The sequence below is a fragment of the Amblyraja radiata genome, chromosome 5 (assembly GCF_010909765.2).
Source record: "Amblyraja radiata isolate CabotCenter1 chromosome 5, sAmbRad1.1.pri, whole genome shotgun sequence".
NCBI classification, from domain to species: domain Eukaryota; kingdom Metazoa; phylum Chordata; class Chondrichthyes; order Rajiformes; family Rajidae; genus Amblyraja; species Amblyraja radiata.
The window spans coordinates 112,533,449-112,556,530 of NC_045960.1; the positions used below are offsets into that span (position 1 = coordinate 112,533,449).

At 47.8% G+C, this 23,082-nt stretch overlaps 1 protein-coding gene across 1 annotated transcript in view; it reads right to left on the reverse strand.

The window, feature by feature from the left end:
* Nucleotides 1-23,082, reverse strand: part of fyn (FYN proto-oncogene, Src family tyrosine kinase) — a 184,458-nt gene that overhangs the window by 80,870 nt on the left and 80,506 nt on the right. Inside the window, exons 3-6 of the mRNA XM_033022100.1 lie at nt 16,097-16,366; nt 12,695-12,794; nt 12,010-12,108; nt 200-331 (exon numbers count right to left, since the gene is read on the reverse strand). Of these exons, the coding sequence (XP_032877991.1) occupies nt 200-331; nt 12,010-12,108; nt 12,695-12,794; nt 16,097-16,355 (590 nt within the window). The 5' untranslated portion in view covers nt 16,356-16,366. The remainder of the gene's footprint in view (nt 1-199; nt 332-12,009; nt 12,109-12,694; nt 12,795-16,096; nt 16,367-23,082) is intronic.

Below are 23,082 nucleotides of genomic sequence, written 5' to 3' on the forward strand. Positions count from 1 at the left end.
TGGTGTGAAACGTCACCTATCCATGTTCTCCACAGATGCTGCCTGACCCGCTGAGTTACTCCAGCACTCTGTGAAACGTCACCTATCCATGTTCTCCACAGATGCTGCCTGACCCGCTGAGTTACTCCAGCACTCTGTGAAACGTCACCTATCCATGTTCTCCACAGATGCTGCCTGACCCGCTAAGTTACTCCAGCACTGGGGTCCAGTGTCCTGCGTCTCCTTACCTTTGGTGGTCTCACTCTCGCGGATGAGGAAGGTTCCCCGCGGGTTACAGATGGACAGGAGCTGCCGCTCCGCCTCCTTGCGGCCAAGTTTGCCAAAGTACCACCTGTTGGCAGAGGGCACCTCGTTACCAGACCGTCCACAGGCCCACGTCACACTCACAAACACAGCGGGGTTACGTCTATACGTCACCAATCACCCACCCAATACCAGCGACATCATTCAAGAAACATAGACAATAGGTGCAGGAGGAGGCCATTCGGCCCTTCGAGCCAGCACCGCCATTCATTGTGATCATGGCTGATCGTCCCCTATCAATAACCTGTGCCTGCCTTCTCCCCATATCCCCTGACTACACAAGCCACTAACTCTCTTAAATCCATCCAGTGACTTGGCCTCCACTGCCCTCTGTGGCAGGGAATTCCACAAATTCACAACTCTCTGGATGAAAACGTTTTTTCTCACCTCAGTCTTAAATGGCCTCCCCTTTATTCTAAGACTGTGGCCCCTGGTTCTGGACTCGTCCAACATTGGGAACATTTTTCCTGCATCTAGCTTGTCCAGTCCTTTTATAATTTTATATGTTTCTGTAAGATCCCTCCTCATCCTTCTAAACTCCAGTGAATACAAGCCTAGTCTTTTCAATCTTTCCTCATATGACAGTCCCGCCATCCCAGGGATCAATCTCGTGAACCTATGCTGCACTGCCTCAATCACAAGGATGTCCTTCCTCAAATTAGGAGACCAAAACTGTACACAATACAGTTTCTCCCAAACCTCCTCTGGACCCTCCCCAGAGCCTACACATCCTTCCTCAGATACGGGGCCCATTTAATCCTTTCAGTCCCAGTGCCCACTTTAGGTTAGTGTTTTTGTTTTAGATACACCAAGGAAACAGGCCCTTCAGCCCATCAAGTCCATCCTGACCATCGAGTTGGCGCATTGGACTAGACTGGTTTATCTGCATTTAATCCATATCAATCTAAACCCTTCTTATTCATATTTCTGTCCAAATCTCTCTCTCTCTCTCTCTCTCTCTCTATATATATATATATATATATATATATAACTTATTATTATATTGTTATTTTATTATTATGTAACTAAAACTCTCATCTTGTTATCTGCAGGTTTGAGTTGTACCTCTATTTGCGCAAAAATGGTGCACGATAGAGCTATGATTTTTGGCCCACCTTACTCACGATTGTCCTGTGCAGTTAAACAAGTTTTGTTCAGGTATATTTTAAAAGTTATTAACGTGGAGCGGCTGGGCTTGTACACTCTGGAGTTTAGAAGGATGAGAGGGTATCTTATTGAAACATAAGATTATTAAGGGTTTGGACACGCTAGTGGCAGGAAACATGTTTCCTTTGTTGGGGGAGTCCAGAACCAGGGGCCACAGTTTAAGAATAAGGGGTAAGCCATTTAGAACGGAGATAAGGAAACACTTTTTCTCACAGAAAGTGGTGAGTCTGTGGAATTCTCTGCCTCAGAGGGCGGTGGAGGCAGGTTCTCTGGAAAGTTTCAAGAGAGAGCTAGATAGGGCTCTTAAAAATAGCGGAGTCAGGGGATATGGGTAGAAGGCAGGAACGGGGTACTGATTGTGGATGATCAGCCATGATCACATTGAATGGCGGTGCTGGTTCGAAGGGCCGAATGGCCTCCTCCTGCACCTATTGTCTATTTTCTATTATTCTTAAACTGTAGCCCCTGGTTCTGGCCCCCCCCCCCCCCCCCCCAACATCGGGAACATGTTTCCTGCCTCTAGCGTGTCCGAATCCTAAATAATCTTAAATGTTTCAATACGATATCCTCTCATCCTTCTAAACTCCAGAGTGTACAAGCCCAGCCGCTCCATTCTCTCAGCATATGACAGTCCCGCCATCCCGGGAATTAACCTTGTAAACCTACGCTGCACTCCCTCAATAGCAAGAATAACCTTCCTCAAATTAGGGGACCAAAACTGCACACAATACTCCAGGTGTGGTCTCACTAGGGCTCTGTACAACTGTGAGATATACAGTGGCTTGCAAAAGTATTCATACCCCTTGAACTTTTCCACATTTTGTCACGTTACAACCACAAACGTAAATGTATTTTATTGGGATTTTATGTGATAGACCAACACAAAGTGGCGCATAATTGTGAAGTGGAAGGAAAATGATACATAGTTTTCAAATTTTTTTACAAATAAAAAACTGAAAAGTGTGGCGTGCAAAAGTATTCAGCCCCCTTTACTCTGATACCCCTAAATAAAATCCAGTGCAACCAATTGCCTTCAGAAGTCACCTAATTAGTAAATAGAGTCCACTTGTGTGTAATCTAATCTCAGTATAAATACAGCTGTTCTGTGAAGGCCTCAGAGGTTTGTTAGAGAACATTAGTGAACAAACAGCATCATGAAGCCCAAGGAACACACCAGACAGGTCAGGGATAAAGTTGTGGAGAAGTTTAAAGCAGGGTTAGGTTATAAAAAAATATCCCAAGCTTTGAACATCTCACGGAGCACTGTTCAATCCATCATCCGAAAATGGAAAGAGTATGGCACAACTGCAAACCTACCAAGACATGGCCGTCCACCTAAACTGACAGGCCGGGCAAGGAGAGCATTGATCAGAGAATCAGCCAAGAGGCCCATGGTAACTCTGGAGGAGCTGCAGAGATCCACAGCTCAGGTGGGAGAATCTGTCCACAGGACAACTATTAGTCGTGCACTCCACAAATCGGGCCTTTATGGAAGAGTGGCAAGAAGAAAGCCATTGTTGAAAAAAAGCCATAAGAAGTCCCGTTTGCAGTTTGCCACAAGCCATGTGGGGGACACAGCAAACATGTGGAGGAAGGTGCTCTGGTCAGATGAGACCAAAATTGAAGTTTTTGGCCTAAATGCAAAACGCTATGTGTGGCGGAAAACTAACACTGCACATCACCCTGAACACACCATCCCCACTGTGAAACATGGTGGTGGCAGCATCATGCTGTGGGGATGCTTTTCTTCAGCAGGGACAGGGAAGCTGGTCAGAGTTGATGGGAAGATGGATGGAGCCAAATACAGGGCAATCTTGGAAGAAAACCTGTTAGAGTCTGCAAAAGACTTGAGACTGGGGCGGAGGTTCACCTTCCAGCAGGACAACGACCCTAAACATACAGCCAGAGCTACAATGGAATGGTTTAGATCAAAGCATATTCATGTGTTAGAATGGCCCAGTCAAAGTCCAGACCTAAATCCAATTGAGAATCTCTGGCAAGACTTGAAAATTGCTGTTCACAGACGCTCTCCATCCAATCTGACTGAGCTTGAGCTATTTTGCAAAGAAGAATGGGCAAAGATTTCAGTCTCTAGATGTGCAAAGCTGGTAGAGACATACCCCAAAAGACTTGCAGCTGTAATTGCAGCGAAAGGTGGTTCTACAAAGTATTGACTCAGGGGGGCTGAATACTTTTGCACGCCACACTTTTCAGTTTTTTATTTGTAAAAAAATTTGAGAACCATGTATCATTTTCCTTCCACTTCACAATTATGCACCACTTTGTGTTGGTCTATCACATAAAATCCCAATAAAATACATTTACGTTTGTGGTTGTAACGTGACAAAATGTGGAAAAGTTCAAGGGGTATGAAAACTTTTGCAAGCCACTGTATGAGATGGTGTTCCTCCAATTTGTTGTGGGCCCCACTGTGACAATGGAGGAGGCCCAGGACAGAAGGCTTTGTGTGTGGGGATGGGAGGGGGGGATAAAGTGTTTTTGAAGCTGGAGATGAGGTAGGTCTAGGCCAGTGATTCTTAACCTTTCTTCTTTGCATTCGCAAACAAAATACTGTATGTGTTATGTACTTTTGTTAGATTCCTAAACACGGGGCTCAACAAACTGATATGTTATTTGGGTCGCCTTCATGACCCCTGGCAAATCCCCAAACGACCCCCAGGTTAAGAACCACTGGTCAAGGCGAATGGAGCGGAGTTGTGGAGTGGAAGGATGGTGGAGGGCTTGGACATAAACATAGAAACATAGACAATAGGTGCAGGAGTAGAGGCCATTCGGCCCTTCGAGCCTGCACCGCCATTCGATATGATCATGGCTGATCATCCAACTCAGTATCCTGTACCTGCCTTCTCTCCACACCCCCTGATCCCTTTAGCCACAAGGGCCACATCTAACTCTATCTTAAATATAGCCAATGAACTGGCCTCAACTACCTTCTGTGGCAGAGAATTCCACAGATTCACCACTCTCTGTGTGTGAAAAAAAATGTTTTTCTCATCTCGGTCCAAAAAGACTTCCCCCTTGTCCTTAAACTGTGACCCCTTGTTCTGCACTTCCCCAACATCGGGAACAATCTTCCTGCATCTAGCCTGTCCAACCCCTTAAGAATTTTGTAAGTTTCTATAAGATCCCCTCTCAATCTTCTCAATTTATGATGTAAGGTGCCGGGCTACCCCACAAGAGGGAGCTCTGCACCACAGGCCATCCATTAGATGCTGAGAGACACTGCTTGCTATTTCCAATGCACTGTGCGCAGTTGGTGGGTGTGTTGTGATGGTTTTACTGTGCGGCTCACAAGCCGATGAGTCACCCACAACGGCAAAGGAGAGAGGGATATTTTAGGTCTAGGGTGATTATTGTCACGTGTATCGTGGGTACAGTGAAACACTTTGTTTTGCCTGCACTCACTTTATCCATGATGTAAACACAGTGAAAAGATTAGATTAGTTTAGAAATACAACACGGAAACAAGGCCTCCAGCCCACAGAGTCCAGCGATCACCCGTTCACACTAGATCCATGTTATCTGATCTAAACAGATCGTTGTACAGAGCCCTAGTGAGACCACACCTGGAGTATTATGTACAGTTTTGGTCCCCTCATTTGAGGAAGGACATTCTTGCTATTGAGGGAGTGCAGCGTAGGTTTACAAGGTTAATTCCCGGGATGGCAGGACTGTCTTACGCTGAGAGAATGGAGCGGCTGGGCTTGTACACTCTGGAGTTTAGCAGGATGAGAGGCAATCTTTTAGAAACATATAAAATTATAAAAGGACTGGACAAGCTAGATGTATGAAAAATGTTCCCAATGTTGGGCGAGCCCAGAACCAGGGGCCACCCAGTCTTAGAATAAAGGGGAGGCCATTTAAGACTGAGGTGAGAAAAAAACGTTTTCACCCAGAGAGTTGTGAATTTATGAAATTCCCTGCCACAGAGGGCAGTGGAGGCCAAGTCACTGGATGGATTTAAGAGAGAGTTAGATAGAGCTCTAGGGGCTAGTGGAGTCAAGGGATAAGGGGAGAAGGCAGGCACGGGTTATTGATTGGGGACGATCAGCCATGATCACAATGAATGGCGGTGCTGGCTCGAAGGGCCGAATGGCCTCCTCCTGCACCTATTTTCTATGTTTCTATGTTTGCATGCGTTCACTTTATCCATGATGTAAACACAGAGAAAAGATTAGATTAGTTTAGAAATACAACACAGAAACAAGGCTTCCAGCCGACAGAGTCGGCAGAGATCACACTAGCTCCATGTTATCCGATCTAAACCGTTTGTTGTACAGGGCCCTAGTGAGACCACACCTGGAGTATTGTGTACAGTTTTGGTCCCCTAATTTGAGGAAGGACATTTTGCGTAAATAATGGGAGGAGGAGCCATCTTGGTGAACGGCTGCTAGCCAGCAGCCGTCCGTCTTAAATTCGTTTTTTTTAATAGTTTTTAGTGAGTCCTGTTTTTTTGTTTGTAGGGGATATGGTCTTTTAATGTGGGGGGGTAGGTGTTACTTTATTTATAGGTCCCTACCTTGTCGGTGTGGCAGCCTTTTTTCCGGGCTGCCCGTCGACCCGTCCTCGTGGCCTACCAGCGGGCTTGGAGCGCCGTTTCTTGGCGGGAACCACCCAGCACCTCGGCCTGGGTGGCGGCACAGCATTGGAGCGCTGGAGCGGAGCGGAGCGGGCGATGCCTTGCCTGGGTCGCCGCGCTGGAGCTCTGGCGAGCTGGACCGCCGTGAGCAACATCTCCGGGCTGCGGGTTTGCGGAGCGGAGAGGCGGCGTGCGGAGAGACGGCGTGCGTAGAGGCGGCAAGGCCGCAGTGAGGAGAGCGGGCGCCGACTTTATCATCGGAAGCCTGGGAGCTCCAAACCGGCGCGGCCTTGTCGGCTTCGGCAGCCGCGGGCTCCAACCAAGAAGCGGCCGTTCCAAGTGGCCCAGCCGCCGAAAGGACTCTCCCGACGCCGGGGCAAGACCACCCGGTGAGAACGGCCAGGGACATCGGGCCTCCGTACAGGCAATTGCGGTGGCCTCAATAGGCCTGACTTTGGGGTGATCATGGGGTGGGGACTGGACATTGTGCCTTCCTCCACAGTGCTATCCACTGTGGGGGGATGATTTTTTTGTCTAATTGTCGTCCTGTAGGTCTGTGTCCAAGATGGCTGCCGTGAAGAGAGAGTGGACGCTGGCGCGCTTTGGCTGCCGCTGCTCTCTTTTCACACTGTTTTTGATTTTCTGTTTTTGGATTGAATTCTGTTTTTAATTTGTGTCTCTGTGATGTCTTTAACTACTTGTTATATTCCGATTATATGTTTTTATTCCGATTACTATGTAAGGTGTCCTTGAGATGTATGAAAGGCGCCCATTAAATAAAATTTATTATTATTATTATTATTCTTGCCTATCGTTCTATCCCTCGCCCTCACTTCGGTAAGTCCGACCATACCGCGGTGCTGCTTCTTCCTGCCTACAGGCAGCAATTAATGAGCGCACCCCCAGAAGTGAGGACAGCACAGAGCTGGTCGGGGGGGGGGGGGCAGAGGAACAACTCCAGGACTGTTTGGAGTCTGTAGACTGGGCAATGTTCAAGGACTCGGCAACGGACTTGAACGAATATGCCACAGTCGTTACAGACTTCATAAAGAAATGTGTGGAGGACTGCATCCCTACAAAAACCTTCCGAGTGTTTCCCAATCAGAAACCTTGGATGAACTTTGAGATCCGCACTCTCCTGAAGTCCAGACACAGGGCATTCACTTCCAATGATACAGTGGCCTACATGAAGACCAGATACGACCTTGGTAAGGCCATCAAAAAGGCCAAAAGGGACTTCTGCTCCAAACTGGAGGACGAGACAGATGTTCGGCAGCTGTGGCGGGGCCTGAATGCAATCACCTCCTACAAGGCAAAACCAGGAGGCAGCTCGAATGTCGATGAAACATCACTCCCTGACGAGCTCAATGCGTTTTACGCACGCTTTGACAGGGAGAATACTGATGTGCCTTCCCGATCCCCCATTCGCTGTGAATACTGATGTGCCTCCCCGTCCCTTTTCATCTGTGCATTAATTGCCTCATACTGTGTTTTGTATTGAATTCTGTCTTTACTTTGTGTACTAGTCATGTCTCTACTATTTATTTCATTCCCCTTACATGTTTTTCCTCTACATGCTCAATTTTTGTAAGGTGTCCTTGAGACTCTTGAAAGGCGCCCATAAATAAAATTTATTATTATTATTATTATATCAGTCTCAGTCACAGAGGCCGACGTCAGGAAATCCTTCAGAGGGGTGAACCCCCGAAAAGCACCTGGTCCTGATGGTATACCCGGTCGTGTTCTAAAAACCTGTGCAGACCAACTGGCGGGAGTTTTTACGGACATTTTCAACCTCTCACTTCTGAGGTCTGAGGTCCCCACCTGCTTTAAAAGGGCATCAATTATACCAGTGCCCAAGAAGAGTAAGGTGACATGCCTCAATGACTAGCGACCAGTGGCACTAACGCCGGTGGTGATGAAGTGCTTTGAGAGGTTGATCATGGAGCAAATCAACTCCTACCTCGACAAAAACCTGGACCCACTGCAGTTCGCGTATCGCCACAACAGATCAACGGTGGATGCGATCTCACTGGCCCTCCACTCCGCTCTGGACCACTTGGACAACAAAAACTCATATGTCAGGCTGTTATTCATCGATTACAGCTCGGCATTTAACACAATCGTCCACTCCAAGCTGGTGACCAAACTTGCAGAACTGGGTCTCTGCGCATCCCTCTGCAATTGGATCCTCGACTTCCTCATTCACAAACCAGTCTGCTCGTATTGGTGGAAATGTGTCAGCCTCGATAACAATCAGCACGGGAGCACCTCAAGGCTGCGTGCTCAGACCCCTGCTGTACTCACTCTATACTCATGACCGCGTAGCCAGTCACAGTGCGAACTCCATCATCAAGTTCGCTGACGACACCACTGTCGTGGGACGTATCACTGATGGGGATGAGTCAGAGTATAGAAGAGAGATCGAGCAACTGTCCATACGATGCCAGCGCAATAACCTGGCCTTCAACACCAGCAAAACCAAGGTATTGATTGTGGACTTTGGAAGGAGTAGGAGGGGGACCCACAGCCCCATTTATATCAATGGGTCGATGGTTGAAAGGGTCAAGAGCTTCAAATTCCTGGGCGTGCACATCTCTGAAGATCTTTCCTGGTCCGAGAACACTAACGCAATTATCAAAAAGCTCATCAGCGCCTCTACTTCCTGAGAAGATTACGGAGAGTCGGTTTGTCAAGGAGGACTCTCTCTAACTTCTACAGGTGCACAGTAGAGAGCATGCTGACCGGTTGCATCGTGGCTTGGTTCGGCAATTTGAGCGCCCTGGAGAGGAAAAGACTACAAAAAGTAGTAAACACTGCCCAGTCCATCATCGGCTCTGACCTTCCTTCCATCGAGGGGATTTATCGCAGTCGCTGCCTCAAAAAGGCTGGCAGTATCATCAAAGACCCACACCATCCTGGCCACACACTCATCTCCCTGCTACCTTCAGGTAGAAGGTACAGGAGCCTGAAGACTGCAACAACCAGGTTCAGGAATAGCTACTTCCCCACAGCCATCAGGCTATTAAACCTGGCTCGGACAAAACTCTGATTATTAATAACCCATTTTCTGTTATTTGCACTTTATCAGTTTATTTATTCATGTGTGTATATATTTATATTATGGTATATGGACATACTTATCTGTTTTGTGTAAATGCCTACTATGTTCTGTGTGCTGAAGCAAAGCAAGAATTTTGTTGTCCTATACAGAGACACATGACAATAAACTCACTTGAACTTGAACTTGAACTTGCTATTGAGGGAGCCCAGCGTAGGTTTACAAGGTTAATTCCCGGGATGGCGGGACTGTCATATGCTGAGAGAATGGAGCGGCTGGGCTTGTACACTCTGGAGTTTAGAAGAATGAGAGGGGATCTCATTGAAACATATAAGATTGTTAAGGGCTTGGACACCCTAGAGGCAGGAAACATGTTCCCGATGTTGGGGGAGTCCAGAACCAGGGGCCACAGTTTAAGAATAAGGAGTAAGTCATTTAGAACGGAGATGAGGAAAACATTTTCTCACAGAGAGTGGTGAGTCTGTGGAATTCTCTGCCTCAGAGGGAGGTGGAGGCCGGTTCTCTGGATGCTTTCAAGAGAGAACTAGATAGAGCTCTTAAAGATAGCGGAGTCAGGGGATATGGGGAGAAGGCAGGAACGGGGTACTGATTGGGGATGATCAGCCATGATCACATTGAATGGTGGTGCTGGCTCGAAGGGCCGAATGGCCTACTCCTGCACCTATTGTCTGTTGTCTATAATACCATGTGGATAAAAATGCTGGAGGAACTCAGCGGGTGAGGCAGCATCTATGGAGCGAAGGAATAGATGACGTTTCCGGTCGAGACTCTTCCTCAGACCCGAAACGTCACCCCTTTCCTTCGCTCCATAGATGCTGCCTCACCCGCTGAGTTCCTCCAGCATTTTTTATCTATCATCGATTTTACCAGCGTCTGCAGTTCCTTCTTAAACATAGATAATACCATGTGGAAAGCAAACAGAGGCGCAGCGGTAGAGTTGCTGCCTCACAGCGCCAGAGACCCGGGTTCCATCCTGACTGCGGATGCTGTACGTTCTCCCCGTGACCTGCGTGGGTTTTCTCTGGGTGATCCGGTTTCCTCCCACACTCCGAAAACGGACTGGTTTGTAGGTTAATTGGCTTTGGTATAATTGTAAAATGTCCCTGGTGTGTGGGATAGTGTTAGTGTGTGGGTGATTACTAGTCACTTGATGGGCTGAAGGGCCTGTTTCCACTCTATGTCTCAAAGCCATACATAAATACATCAATAGACAATAGACAATAGGTGCAGGAGCAGTCCCTTCGGCCCTTCGAGCCAGCACCGCCATTCAATGTGATCATGGCTGATCATCCCCAATCAGTACCCCGTTCCTGCATTAATAACGTTTAATCTAATCTAATCTAATCTAATCTAATCCCCATATCCCCTGACTCTGCTATCTTTACGAGCCCTATCTAGCTCTCCCTTCAAAGTATCCAGAGAACCGGCCTCTGAGGCAGAGAATTCCACAGACTCACAACTCTCTGTGAGAAAAAATGTTTCCTCGTCTCCGTTCTCAATGGCTTACTCCTTATTCTTAAACTGTGGCCTCTGATTCTGGACTCCCCCAACATCGGGAACATGGTTCCTGCCTCTAGCGTTTATTCAACTCCTCTTGTTATAAAGGCCAACATGCCATTCGCTTTCTTCACTGCCTGCTGTACCTGCATGTCTACTTTCATAGACTGATGTACAAGGACCCCCAGATCCCGTTGTACTTCCCCTTTTCCCAACTTGACGCCATTCAGATAGTAATCTGCCTTCCTCGTTTTGCTACCAAAGTGGACAACCTCACATTTATCCACATTAAACTGCATCTGCCATGCATCTGCCCACTCCCCCAACCTGTCCAAGTCACCCTTCCTGACTACGGGTGCTGTCTGTACGGAGTGATTTTTCGGCGACTGCCGGCACCCGTCATAGTCGCAGCAGGTCTCCGAAAATGTTCAACATGTTGAAAATCCAGTTTGTTTATATGTGTGTGTAATTGTGTGTGATTATATGTGTGTGTGTATATGTCTGTGCTTATATGTGTGTGTGTGTGTGTGTGTGTGTGTGTGTGTGTGTGTGTGTGTGTGTGTGTGTGTGTGTGTGTGTATATGTGTGTATGTCTGTGTGTGTCTGTGTGTGTGTCTGTGTGTGTGTGTCTGTGTGTGTCTGTGTATGTGTCTGTGTGTGTGTCTGTGTATGTGTCTGTGTGTGTGTGTATATGTGTGTGTGTGTCTGTGTGTGTGTCTGTGTGTGTGTGTGTGTGTGTGTATATGTGTGTATGTCTGTGTGTGTCTGTGTGTGTGTCTGTGTGTGTGTCTGTGTGTGTGTGTCTGTGTATGTGTCTGTGTGTGTGTGTATATGTGTGTGTGTGTCTGTGTGTGTGTCTGTGTGTGTGTGTGTGTGTGTGTCTGTGTGTGCGTGTGTCTGTGTGTGCGTGTGTCTGTGTGCGTGTGTGTGTGTCTGTGTGTGTGTGTGTCTGTGTGTGTGTGTCTGTGTGTGCGCGTGTGCGTGCGTGCGTGTGCGTGTGTGTGCGCGTGTGTGCGTGCATATGCGCATGTGCGTGGGTGTGCGCGTGTGTGTACACACTGAACTATTTCTCGTATATTATCTTGTTTACAGTGTTGACATATCGTGTTGAGCTGCTGTAAGTAAGGATGTCTGGGACACATGACAATAAAACACTCTTGTCTCGCGTCTTTGAAGTGTGGGAGGAAACCGGATCACCCGGAGAAAACCCACGCAGGTCACGGGGAGAAGGTACAAACTCCACACAGACAGCGCCCGTAGTCGGGATGGTCTGGCGCTGTGAGGCAGCAACTTTACCCACTGCGCCGCCGTGCCGACCCATCATGCAGCTATAACACGACTCATGGAGGGAAACACTTACTCTTCAGCCTGGATGGAGTCAACGGGAGCCACGTAGTTACTGGGGATGTATCCTGTCCCTCCCGTCTGCAGCGACCTGGCCTCCCACCAGTCACCCTCTCTGTAACACACACACACACACACACACACACACACACACACACACACACACACACACACACATACACACACACACAACGTTAGTAACAGGGGCAGAATCACAGCGGCATCAACTACCCACTTCCCACCAGAATCTGCCCCCTGCCCGATCCTTACCCAATCTCCCACCCACCCCCCCATCTCCCCCCTTCACCCCCACTCCCCCCTTCCATCTCCCCCCTCCCCTCCCTCTCCCCATCCCCCCCATCCTCTCTCCTCCCCCCTTCCATCGACCCCCCCCCCCACCCTGTCCTCATCCACCCCCCTCCATCTCCCCTCCCCATCCCCCCACCTCCTCCTCCCCCTTCCATCCTCCCTCCCACCCTTCCTCATCCACCACCCTCATCTCCCACCCCCCCCCATCTCCCCCATCTCTCTCCTCCCCCCTTCCATCGACCCCCCCCCCCCACCCTGTCCTCATCCACCCCCCCTCCATCTCCCCCCCTCCATCCCCCCCCTTCTCTCTCCTCACCCCTTCCATCGACCCCCTCCCCCACCCTGTCCTCATCCACCACCCCTCCATCTCCCCCCTTCCCCCCCAGACTCACGTGTTGTTGAGTATCTGGAACTTCTCCCCCTTGTGGAAGCTGAGGTCATCGTCGGTCCGGGCATCATAGTCGTACAGGGCCACGAACAGAGTCACCCCCACTGTGGGCACAGAGCGGGTAGCGCCGTCAGCACCGCCACACCCACTCAGTAACGCTCCCCCCTAACCTCAGCGGGACCGGGCGGCGAGAGGGGAGATAGCGCGGGATCGTTGCCGTCGGCGGAAGAGGCAGCTCCAAACTAGTTTATTCTCCTTCAAATTATTTCGAAGGAAATCATCTTGGGGAAAGATTATGTTGCATATCTGCTGTTTTTCTTTTCCGTTTCAGTTCAGTCTAGTTTATTGTCACGTGTACCGAGGTACAGTGAAAAGCTTTTGTTGCGTGCTAACCAGTCAGCGGAAAGACAACACATGATTACAATCGAGCCGTTTACAGTGTATAGATACATAGAGTCATAGAGTGATACAGCGTGGAAACAGGCCCTTCGGCCCAACTTGCCCACACCAACCAACAATGTCCCAGCTACACGTCCCACGCCTGCCAACCATATCCCTCCAAACCTGTCCTATCCATGTACCTGTCCAACTGTTTCTTAAACGATGGGATAGTCCCAGTCTCAACTACCTCCTCTGGCAGCTTGTTCCATACACCCACCACCCTTTGTGTGAAAAAGTTACCCCTCGGATTCCGATAAAATCTTTTCCCCTTCACCTTGAAACTGTGTCCTCTGGTCCTCGATTCCCCTATTCTGGGCAAGAGACTCTGTGCATCTACCCGAACTATTCCTCTCATGATGTTATACACCTCTATAAGATCTCCCTTCATCCTCCTGCTCTCCATGGAATAGAGACCCAGCCTGCTCAACCTCTCCCTGTAGCTCACATCCTCTAGTCCTGGCAACACCCTCGTAAATCTTTTCTGACCCCTTTCAAGCTTGACAATATCTTTCCTTTAACATGGTGCCCAGAACTGAACACAATATTCTAAATGCGGTCTCACCAACGTCTTATACAACTGCAACATGACCTCCCAACCTCTATGCTCAATACACTGACTGATGAAGGCCAATGTGCCAAAAGCCATGTTGACCACCTTATCTACCTGCGACTCGACCTTCAAGGAACCATGCACCTGTACTCCTTTTTATTTCTTTATTATTTTTATTTATTTTTTATTTTTTATTTTTTAGAAATAAAAGAAGTAAGGAAAGTGAGCAAGAGTCGTGAAGGTGCAGGAAAGTGTTGGGAGAAGAAAGCCCCTTTGGGAAGAAGTTAGAGAAGGAAGTAAAGAAAGGAAATAAGACCCTAGAAAGAAAAGAAAAAAAAGGAGAAACAATCGCTCTATTGTAACACAAAACTCCGCAAAAAAGGATATACCAACCGTATTTTTAATTTTATTTTATTCCCCCCGTTACCAGATCCTGGTACCATTTATATTTTAAATTACTATTGAACCTTATGCTTGTAATAGTTCTATAAATGCAGACCACGTCTTTTGGAAGTGGTCTGCTTTGCCTGCTAGGAGGAGTCTCATCTCTTCCAAGTGTAATGTTTCGAACATGTTTGAAATCCACATTTTTATTGTTGGTATTGGAGCATTTTTCCAGAATTTGAGTATAAGCTTTTTTCCCCATTATTAGCCCGTAATTAAGTAAGTTCTTTTGAAACACGTTTAGTTCGGGGTTATACCTGTACTCCTAGATAAGTGAATAACGCTCAGTGCAAGGTGAAGCCAGCAAAGTCCGATCAAGGATAGTCCGAGAGTCACCAGTGAAATAGGTAGTAGTTCAGCACTGGTCTCAGGCTGTGGTAGAGAAGGAGATATTTGACACACTTGCCTTCATTAGGAAAGGTGTTATGGACAATAGACAATAGGTGCAGGAGGAGGCCATTCAGCCCTTCGAGCCAGCACCGCCGTTCAATATGATCATGGCTGATCATCACCCAATCAGTACCCCGTTCCTGCCTTCTCCCCATATCCCCTGACTCCGCTATCTTTAAGAGCCCTATCTAGCTCTCTCTTGAAAGTATCCAGAGAACCGGCCTCCACTGCCCTCTGAGGCAGAGAATTCCACAGACTCACCACACTCTGTGAGAAAAAGTGTTTCCTCGACTCAGTTCTAAATGCCTTACCCCTTATTCTTAAACTGTGGCCCCTGGTTCTGGACTCCCCCAACATCGGGAACATGTTTCCTGCCCTGCATATCAACCATTCCTCCGCCCACCTGGCCAATCGATCCAGATCCTGCTGCAATCGTTCACAACCATCTTCACTATCTGCAAAACCACTCACTTTTGTATCATCAGCAAACTTGCTAATCTTGCCCTGTATGTTCTCATCCAAATCACTGATGTAGATGACAAACAGTAACGGGCCCAGCACCGAACCCTGAGGCACACCACTAGTCACAGGCCTCCAGTCTGAGAAGCAACCTTCCACCATCACCCTCTGCTTCCTTCCATGGAGCCAGTTTGCCAATGTGTGACAAATTCCCCTGACTCTCAGCATGAAGTTCTCGACCCGAAACGTCACCTATCCATGTTCTCCACAGATGCTGCCTGACCCGCTGAGTTACTCCAGCACTCTGTGAAACGTCACCTATCCATGTTCTCCACAGATGCTGCCTGACCCGCTGAGTTACTCCAGCACTCTGTGTCTATCTTTGGTTTAAACCAGCATCTGCAATTCCTTCCTACACAAGTTGGTCATATCTGTTCTTTAGTCAGAGGGTGGTGAATCTGTGGGATTCTTTGCCACAGAAGGCTGTGGAGGCCACAAGTCAGTGGATATTTTTAATAATAATAATGATAATGGATGGGATTTATATAGCGCCTTTCTAATACTCAAGGCGCTTTACATCGATTTATTCATTCACTCCTCAGTCACACTCGGTGGTGGTAAGCTACTTCTGCAGCCACAGCTGCCCTGGGGCAGACTGACGGAAGCGTGGCTGCCAATCTGCGCCTACGGCCCCTCCGACCACCACCAATCACTCACACACATTCACACACAGGCAAAGGTGGGTGAAGTGTCTTGCCCAAGGACACAACGACAGTATGCACTCCAAGCGGGATTCGAACCGGCTACCTTCCGGTTGCCAGCCGAACACTTAGCCCATTGTGCCATCTGTCGTCCCAATAAGGCAGAGATAGATAGATTCTTGATTAGTGCGGGTGTCAGGGGTTATGGGGGAGAAGGCAGGAGAATGGGGTCAGGAGGGAGAGATAGATCAGCAATGATTGAATGATGGTAGACTTGATGGGCCGAATGGCCTCATTCTGCTCCTATCACGTATGACCTTCTGCCCATTAAGACTGTGATTGTTGCGTTTCGGGACGCCGGCTGACGGGTGAGGAGTGAGAGGTTGAGGGGGAGGGTAGGGGGGGGAGGGTGTTTGCGTACCGGTCTGTGATCCACCCCCATGTGACCGCAGTGTGCCCATGTGTGTGGAGGTGTGGACGCCTCCGAAGATGGTCAAGGTCTGGCCGCTGGTGCCGTGGAAGCTGTTGTAGTTGGGGATGGCGCTCACACTGAAGTTGGGGTAGTGGTGTGGCGACTGCTCCAGCCCATAGCGGTAGCCGGCGTTCTGGGGGATGGAAGCCGCTCTCTCGTCCACCGTGGCCTTACTCGTCTCCTTGTCCCGGCATTGCACGCAGCCCATTATCCAAACACCTGCAAAAACACACAGCACAACACATGGTGTCAGTACACGGCAGACTTTACACTGCACACACGGTCATTCGAGGAAGGACATTCTTGCTATTGAGGGAGTGCAGCGTAGGCCACATAGAAACATAGACAATTGCTGCCTGTAGGCAGGAAGAAGCAGCACCGCGGTATGGTCAGACTTACCGAAGTGAGGGCGAGGGATAGAACGATAGGCAAGAATGTCCTTCCTCAAATTAGGGGACCAAAACTGTACACAATACTCCAGGTGTGGTCTCACTAGGGCTCTGTACAACAAACGGTTTAGATCGGATAACATGGAGCTAGTGTGAACAGGTGATCTCTGCCGACTCTGTGGGCTGGAAGCCTTGTTTCTGTGTTGTATTTCTAAACTAATCTAATCTTTTCACTGTGTTTACATCATGGATAAAGTGAACGCATGCAAACATAGAAACATAGAAAATAGGTGCAGGAGGAGGCCATTCGGCCCTTCGAGCCAGCACCGCCACTCATTGTGATCATGGCTGATCATCCCCAATCAGTACCACGTTCCTGCCTTCTCCCCATATCCCTTGACTCCACTAGCCCCTAGAGCTCTATCTAACTCTCTCTTAAATCCATCCAGTGATTTGGCCTCCACTGCCCTCTGTGGCAGGGAATTCCATAAATTCACAACTCTCTGGGTGAAAAAGTTTTTTCTCACCTCAGTCTTAAATGACCTCCCCTTTATTCTAAGACTGTGGCCCCTGGTTCTGGACTCGCCCAACATTGGGAACATTTTTCCTGCATCTAGCTTGTCCCGTCCTTTTATAATTTTATATGTTTCTATAAGATACCCCCTCATCCTTCTAAACTCCAGTGAATACAAGCCTAGTCTTTTCACCAGGTTAATTCCCGGGATGGCGGGACTGTCATATGCTGAGAGAATGGAGTGGCTGGGCTTGTACACTCTGGAGTTTAGAAGGATTATTGAAACATATAAGATTATTAAGGGTTAAAAACTGTGAAAGGCCAGGACAGAGTGCATGAGGAGAGGATGTTTCATTAGTGGGAGTCTAGGACTAGAGGGCACAGCCTCAGAATAAAAGGATGTACCTTTAGGAAGGAGATGAGGATATAAGATTATTAAGGGCTTGGACACGCTAGAGGCAGGAAACATGTTCCCGATGTTGGGGGAGTCCAGAACCAGGGGCCACAGTTTAAGAATAAGGAGTAAGCCATTTAGAACAGAGACGAGGAAACACTTTTTCTCACAGAGAGTGGTGAGTCTGTGGAATTCTCTGCCTCAGAGGGCGGTGGAGGCCGGTTCTCTGGATGCTTTCAAGAGAGAGCTAGATAGGGCTCTTAAAGATAGCGGAGTCAGGGGATATGGGGAGAAGGCAGGAACGGGGTACTGATTGGGGATGACCAGCCATGATCACATTGAATGGCGGTGCTGGCTCGAAGGGCCGAATGGCCTACTCCTGCACCTATTGTCTATTGTCTATTGTCTATTGTCAATAGTTCAGTTTCAGTTTAGTTTATTGTCATGTGTACCGAGTTACAGTGAAAAGCTTTTTGTTCTGTGCTAACCAGTCAGCGGAAAGACAATCCATGCACATGTTTACAATCGAGCCGCCCACAGTGTCCACAGTGTAGATATACAGTCCCAATTAAAGATTAATGTCCAATGAGGAAGATGGATGAGTTTGAAGCTGGTACGACTTGGGTGGGGGAGACAATAGACAATAGGTGCAGGAGTAGGCCATTCGGCCCTTCGAGCCAGCACCGCCATTCCATGTGATCATGGCTGATCATCCCCAATCAGTACCCCGTTCCTGCCTTCTCCCCATATCCCCTGACTCCGCTATCTTTAAGAGCCCTATCTAGCTCTCTCTTGAAAGTATCCAGAGAACCGGCCTCCACCGCCCTCTGAGGCAGAGAATTCCACAGACTCACAACTTTCTGTGTGAAAAAGAGTTTTCCTCATCTCCGTTCTAAATGGCTTACTCCTTATTCTTAAACTGTGGCCCCCTGGTTCTGGACTCCCCCAACATTGGGAACATGTTTCCTGCCTCTAGCGTGTCCAAGCCCTTAATAATCTTATATGTTTCAATAACATCCCCTCTCATCCTTCTAAACTCCAGAGTGTACAAGCCCAGCCGCTCCATTCTCTCAGCTTATGACAGTCCCGCCATCCCGGGAATTAACCTTGTGAACCTACGCTGCACTCCCTCAATAGCAAGAATGTCCTTCCTCAAATTAGGGGACCAAAGCTGCACACAATACTCCAGGTGTGGTCTCACTAGGGCTCTATACAACTGCAGAAGGACCTCTTTGTTCCTATATTCAATTCCTCTTGTTATAAAGGTCAACATGCCATTACCTTTTTTCACTGCCTGCTGTACCTGCATGCTTACTTTCATAGACTGATGTACAAGGACCCCCAGATCCCGTTGTACTTCCCCTTTTCCCAACTTGACGCCATTTAGATAGTAATCAGCCTTCCTGATTTTGCTAGATAGAAACATAGAAAATAGGTGCAGGAGTAGGCCATTCGGCCCTTCGAGCCTGCACCGCCATTCAATATGATCATGGCTGATCATCCAACTCAGCTACCAAAGTGGATAACCTCACATTTATCCACATTAAGCTTCATGCGGATAAATGTGAGGTTATCCACTTTGGTGAAGGGTGGTGAGAGAGAGAGAGGGGGGGATGCAAGGGTTACTTGAAGTTTGAGAGACCAATATTCATGCCTCTGGGTCGTAAGCTGCCCAAGCGAAACGTGAGACCCCGCCAAGCTGTGGGTTGCAACAATCCCACACGGTTTCTCTCCAGTAACTTATTCAGAAGCTGAATGGGAAAGGATGTGGGGAGTTAATTCTGCTTGCAGGAGCAAACTAAATGCCTGTGTTAAAATGCTGGCTGCAATCCATGCCCCGCTGTTATTAGCAACCATGGATGTCCCCTGTGGGAGGTCGGGCTTACAACTGGCTCCTGCTGCTCGCTTCCTGTTATATCATCCATTCAGTCACCGTGGAAACAGGCCCTTCAGCCCGTCTTGCCCACAACAGCCGTAGCCTCATTTTTTAAATATTGTGCATTTGCTTTTTTGGGTTTTTTTTAAATTAGTTTTATTAGAAGCGTATGTACAAATAACAATAGGCGACAATTTAATTACAGATTTCTTACATAACTTCAGTTTTTGTTGCGCATTTGTGAGTGAACCCGTACTGATTGGGGATGATCAGCCATGATCACATTGAATGGCGGTGCTGATCTCGAAGGGCCGAATGGCCTACTCCTGCACCTATTGTCTATGTTTTCTATGTTTCTATGTCCTCTCACCCACTGGAGAGCGATCCTGACCATAGACAATAGACAATAGGTGCAGGAGTAGGCCATTCGGCCCTTCGAGCCAGCACCGCCATTCAATGTGATCATGGCTGATCATCCCCAATCAGTTCCCCGTTCCTGCCTTCTCCCCATATCCCCTGATTCCGCTATCTTTAAGAGCCCTATCTAGCTCTCTCTTGAATGTATCCAGAGAACCGGCCTCCACTGCCCTCTGAGGCAGAGAATTCCACAGACTCACAACTCTCTGTGAGAAAAAGTGTTTCCTCGTCTCCGTTCTAAATGGCTTACTCCTTATTCTTAAACTGTGGCCCCTGGTTCTGGACTCCCCCAACATCGGGAACATGTTTCCTGCCTCTAACGTGTCCAAACCCTTAACAATCTTATATGTTTCAATAAGATATCCTCTCATCCTTCTAAATTCCAAAGTAATCAAGCTCAGCCGCTCCATTCTCTCAGCATATGACAGTCCCGCCATCCCGGGAATTAACCTTGTAAACCTACACTGCACTCCCTCAATAGCAAGAATGTCCTTCCTCAAATTAGGGGACCAAAACTGCACACAATACTCCAGGTGTGGTCTCACTAGGGCCCTGTACAACTGCAGAAGGACCTCTTTGCTCAACTCTTGTTATAAATTAGGGGATCCTCAAATTAGGGGATCCGTTTGTATCTACAAAGGTGTGGATAGTTCTCCAGGCTAATTGGCTTGGTATAAATGTAAAATAGTCCCTAGTGTGTGTAGGATAGTGTTAGCGTGCGGGGAATTGCTTGTATTCACTGGAGTTTAGAAGGATGAGGGCGGATCTTATAGAAACATATAAAATTATAAAAGGACTGGACAAGCTAGATGCAGGAAAAATGTTCCCAATGTTGGGCGAGTCCAGAACCAGGGGCCACACTTAGAATAAAGGGGAGGCCATTTAAGACTGAGGTGAGAAAAAACTTTTTCACCCAGAGAGTTGTGAATTTATGGAATTCCCTGCCACAGAGGGCAGTGGAGGCCAAGTCACTGGATGGATTTAAGAGAGAGTTAGTTAGAGCTCTAGGGGCTAGTGGAGTCAAGGGATATGGGGAGAAGGCAGGCACGGGTTATTGTTTGGGGATGATCAGCCATGATCACAATGAATGGCGGTGCTGGCTCGAAGGGCCGAATGGCCTCCTCCTGCACTTATTTTCTGTTTCTATGTTTCTATCGCTGGTCGGCGTGGACCCGGTGGGCTGAAGGGCCTGTTTCCGCGCTGTATCTCTAAACTAAACCAAAGTAATAATCAGCTGAATGAAACAGCCATTTCAATGTCGGGCCTTGCTCTAGGTTAGACATATTAAATAGCAGTTTCCACGCACATTTCCTGCTATTCTGTCATTTTTCTCTCTCACAGTCGCCTGCTGTTTCTTTTTATTCTCCCCTCAATGTCAAGGGAGTGTTTACTTCCCCTGGTGGTTTGCCAATCTGTGACAGCCCCTAATCACATCATCCTCACTTCTTTGAACTGTTACTCATCAAGTCCAACAGCACGGAAAGTGGCCCTTCAGCCCAACTTGTCCATGCCGACCCACAAGTCCAAACTAAGCTCGTCCCATGTGCCCACGTTTGGCCCACATCCCTCCAAACCTTTCAATGGACAATAGACAAAAGGTGCAGGAGTAGGCCATTCAGCCCTTCGAGCCAGCACCGCCATTCAATATGATCATGGCTGATCATCCCCAATCAGTACCCCGTTCCTGCCTTCTCCCCATATCCCCTGACTCCGTTATCTTCCTATCCATGTACCTGTCCAAATGTCTTTCAAATGCTGTTATAGTCCCTGCCTCAACTGCACAGCGAACAATGGCCTGTTTCCTTCATAATGGTTACTATTTTTGCATATCTTTCATCACCGTCTATATCTCTCCTCTCCCTGTGTCCCCCTGTGACTCTCAGTCTGAAGAAGGGTCTCAACCCAAAACGTCACCCATTCCTTCCCTCCAGAGATGCTGCCTGTCCCGCTGAGTTACTCCAGCATTATGTATCTCATATATATCTACACACACACAAACACACACACACACACACACACACACACACACACACACACACACACACACACACACATATATATATACAGCATATATACTCCAGCATTATGTATCTCATATATATCTACACACACACACACACACACCTATATACACACACACACACACACCTATATATATACACACACACACACATACTGTATACACACACACACACACACACACACACACACACACACACACACACACACACACATATACAGTGGCTTGCAAAAGTATTCATACCCCTTGAACTTTTCCACATTTTGTCACGTTACAACCACAAACGTAAATGTATTTTATTGGGATTTTATGTGATAGACCAACACAAAGTGGCGCATAATTGTGAAGTGGAAGGAAAATGATACATGGTTTTCAATTTTTTTTACAAATAAAAAACTGAAAAGTGTGGCGTGCAAAAGTATTCAGCCCCCTTTACTCTGATACCCCTAAATAAAATCCAGTGCAACCAATTGCCTTCAGAAGTCACCTAATTAGTAAATAGAGTCCACTTGTGTGTAATCTAATCTCAGTATAAATACAGCTGTTCTGTGAAGGCCTCAGAGGTTTGTTAGAGAACATTAGTGAACAAACAGCATCATGAAGCTCAAGGAACACACCAGACAGGTCAGGGATAAAGTTGTGGAGAAGTTTAAAGCAGGGTTAGGTTATAAAAAAATATCCCAAGCTTTGAACATCTCACGGAGCACTGTTCAATCCATCATCCGAAAATGGAAAGAGTATGGCACAACTGCAAACCTACCAAGACATGGCCGTCCACCTAAACTGACAGGCCGGGCAAGGAGAGCATTGATCAGAGAAGCAGCCAAGAGGCCCATGGTAACTCTGGAGGAGCTGCAGAGATCCACAGCTCAGGTGGGAGAATCTGTCCACAGGACAACTATTAGTCGTGCACTCCACAAATCGGGCCTTTATGGAAGAGTGGCAAGAAGAAAGCCATTGTTGAAAAAAAGCCATAAGAAGTCCCTGTTTGCAGTTTGCCACAAGCCATGTGGGGGACACAGCAAACATGTGGAGGAAGGTGCTCTGGTCAGATGAGACCAAAATTGAAGTTTTTGGCCTAAATGCAAAACGCTATGTGTGGCGGAAAACTAACACTGCACATCACCCTGAACACACCATCCCCACTGTGAAACATGGTGGTGGCAGCATCATGCTGTGGGGATGCTTTTCTTCAGCAGGGACAGGGAAGCTAGGTCAGAGTTGATGGGAAGATGGATGGAGCCAAATACAGGGCAATCTTGGAAGAAAACCTGTTAGAGTCTGCAAAAGACTTGAGACTGGGGCGGAGGTTCACCTTCCAGCAG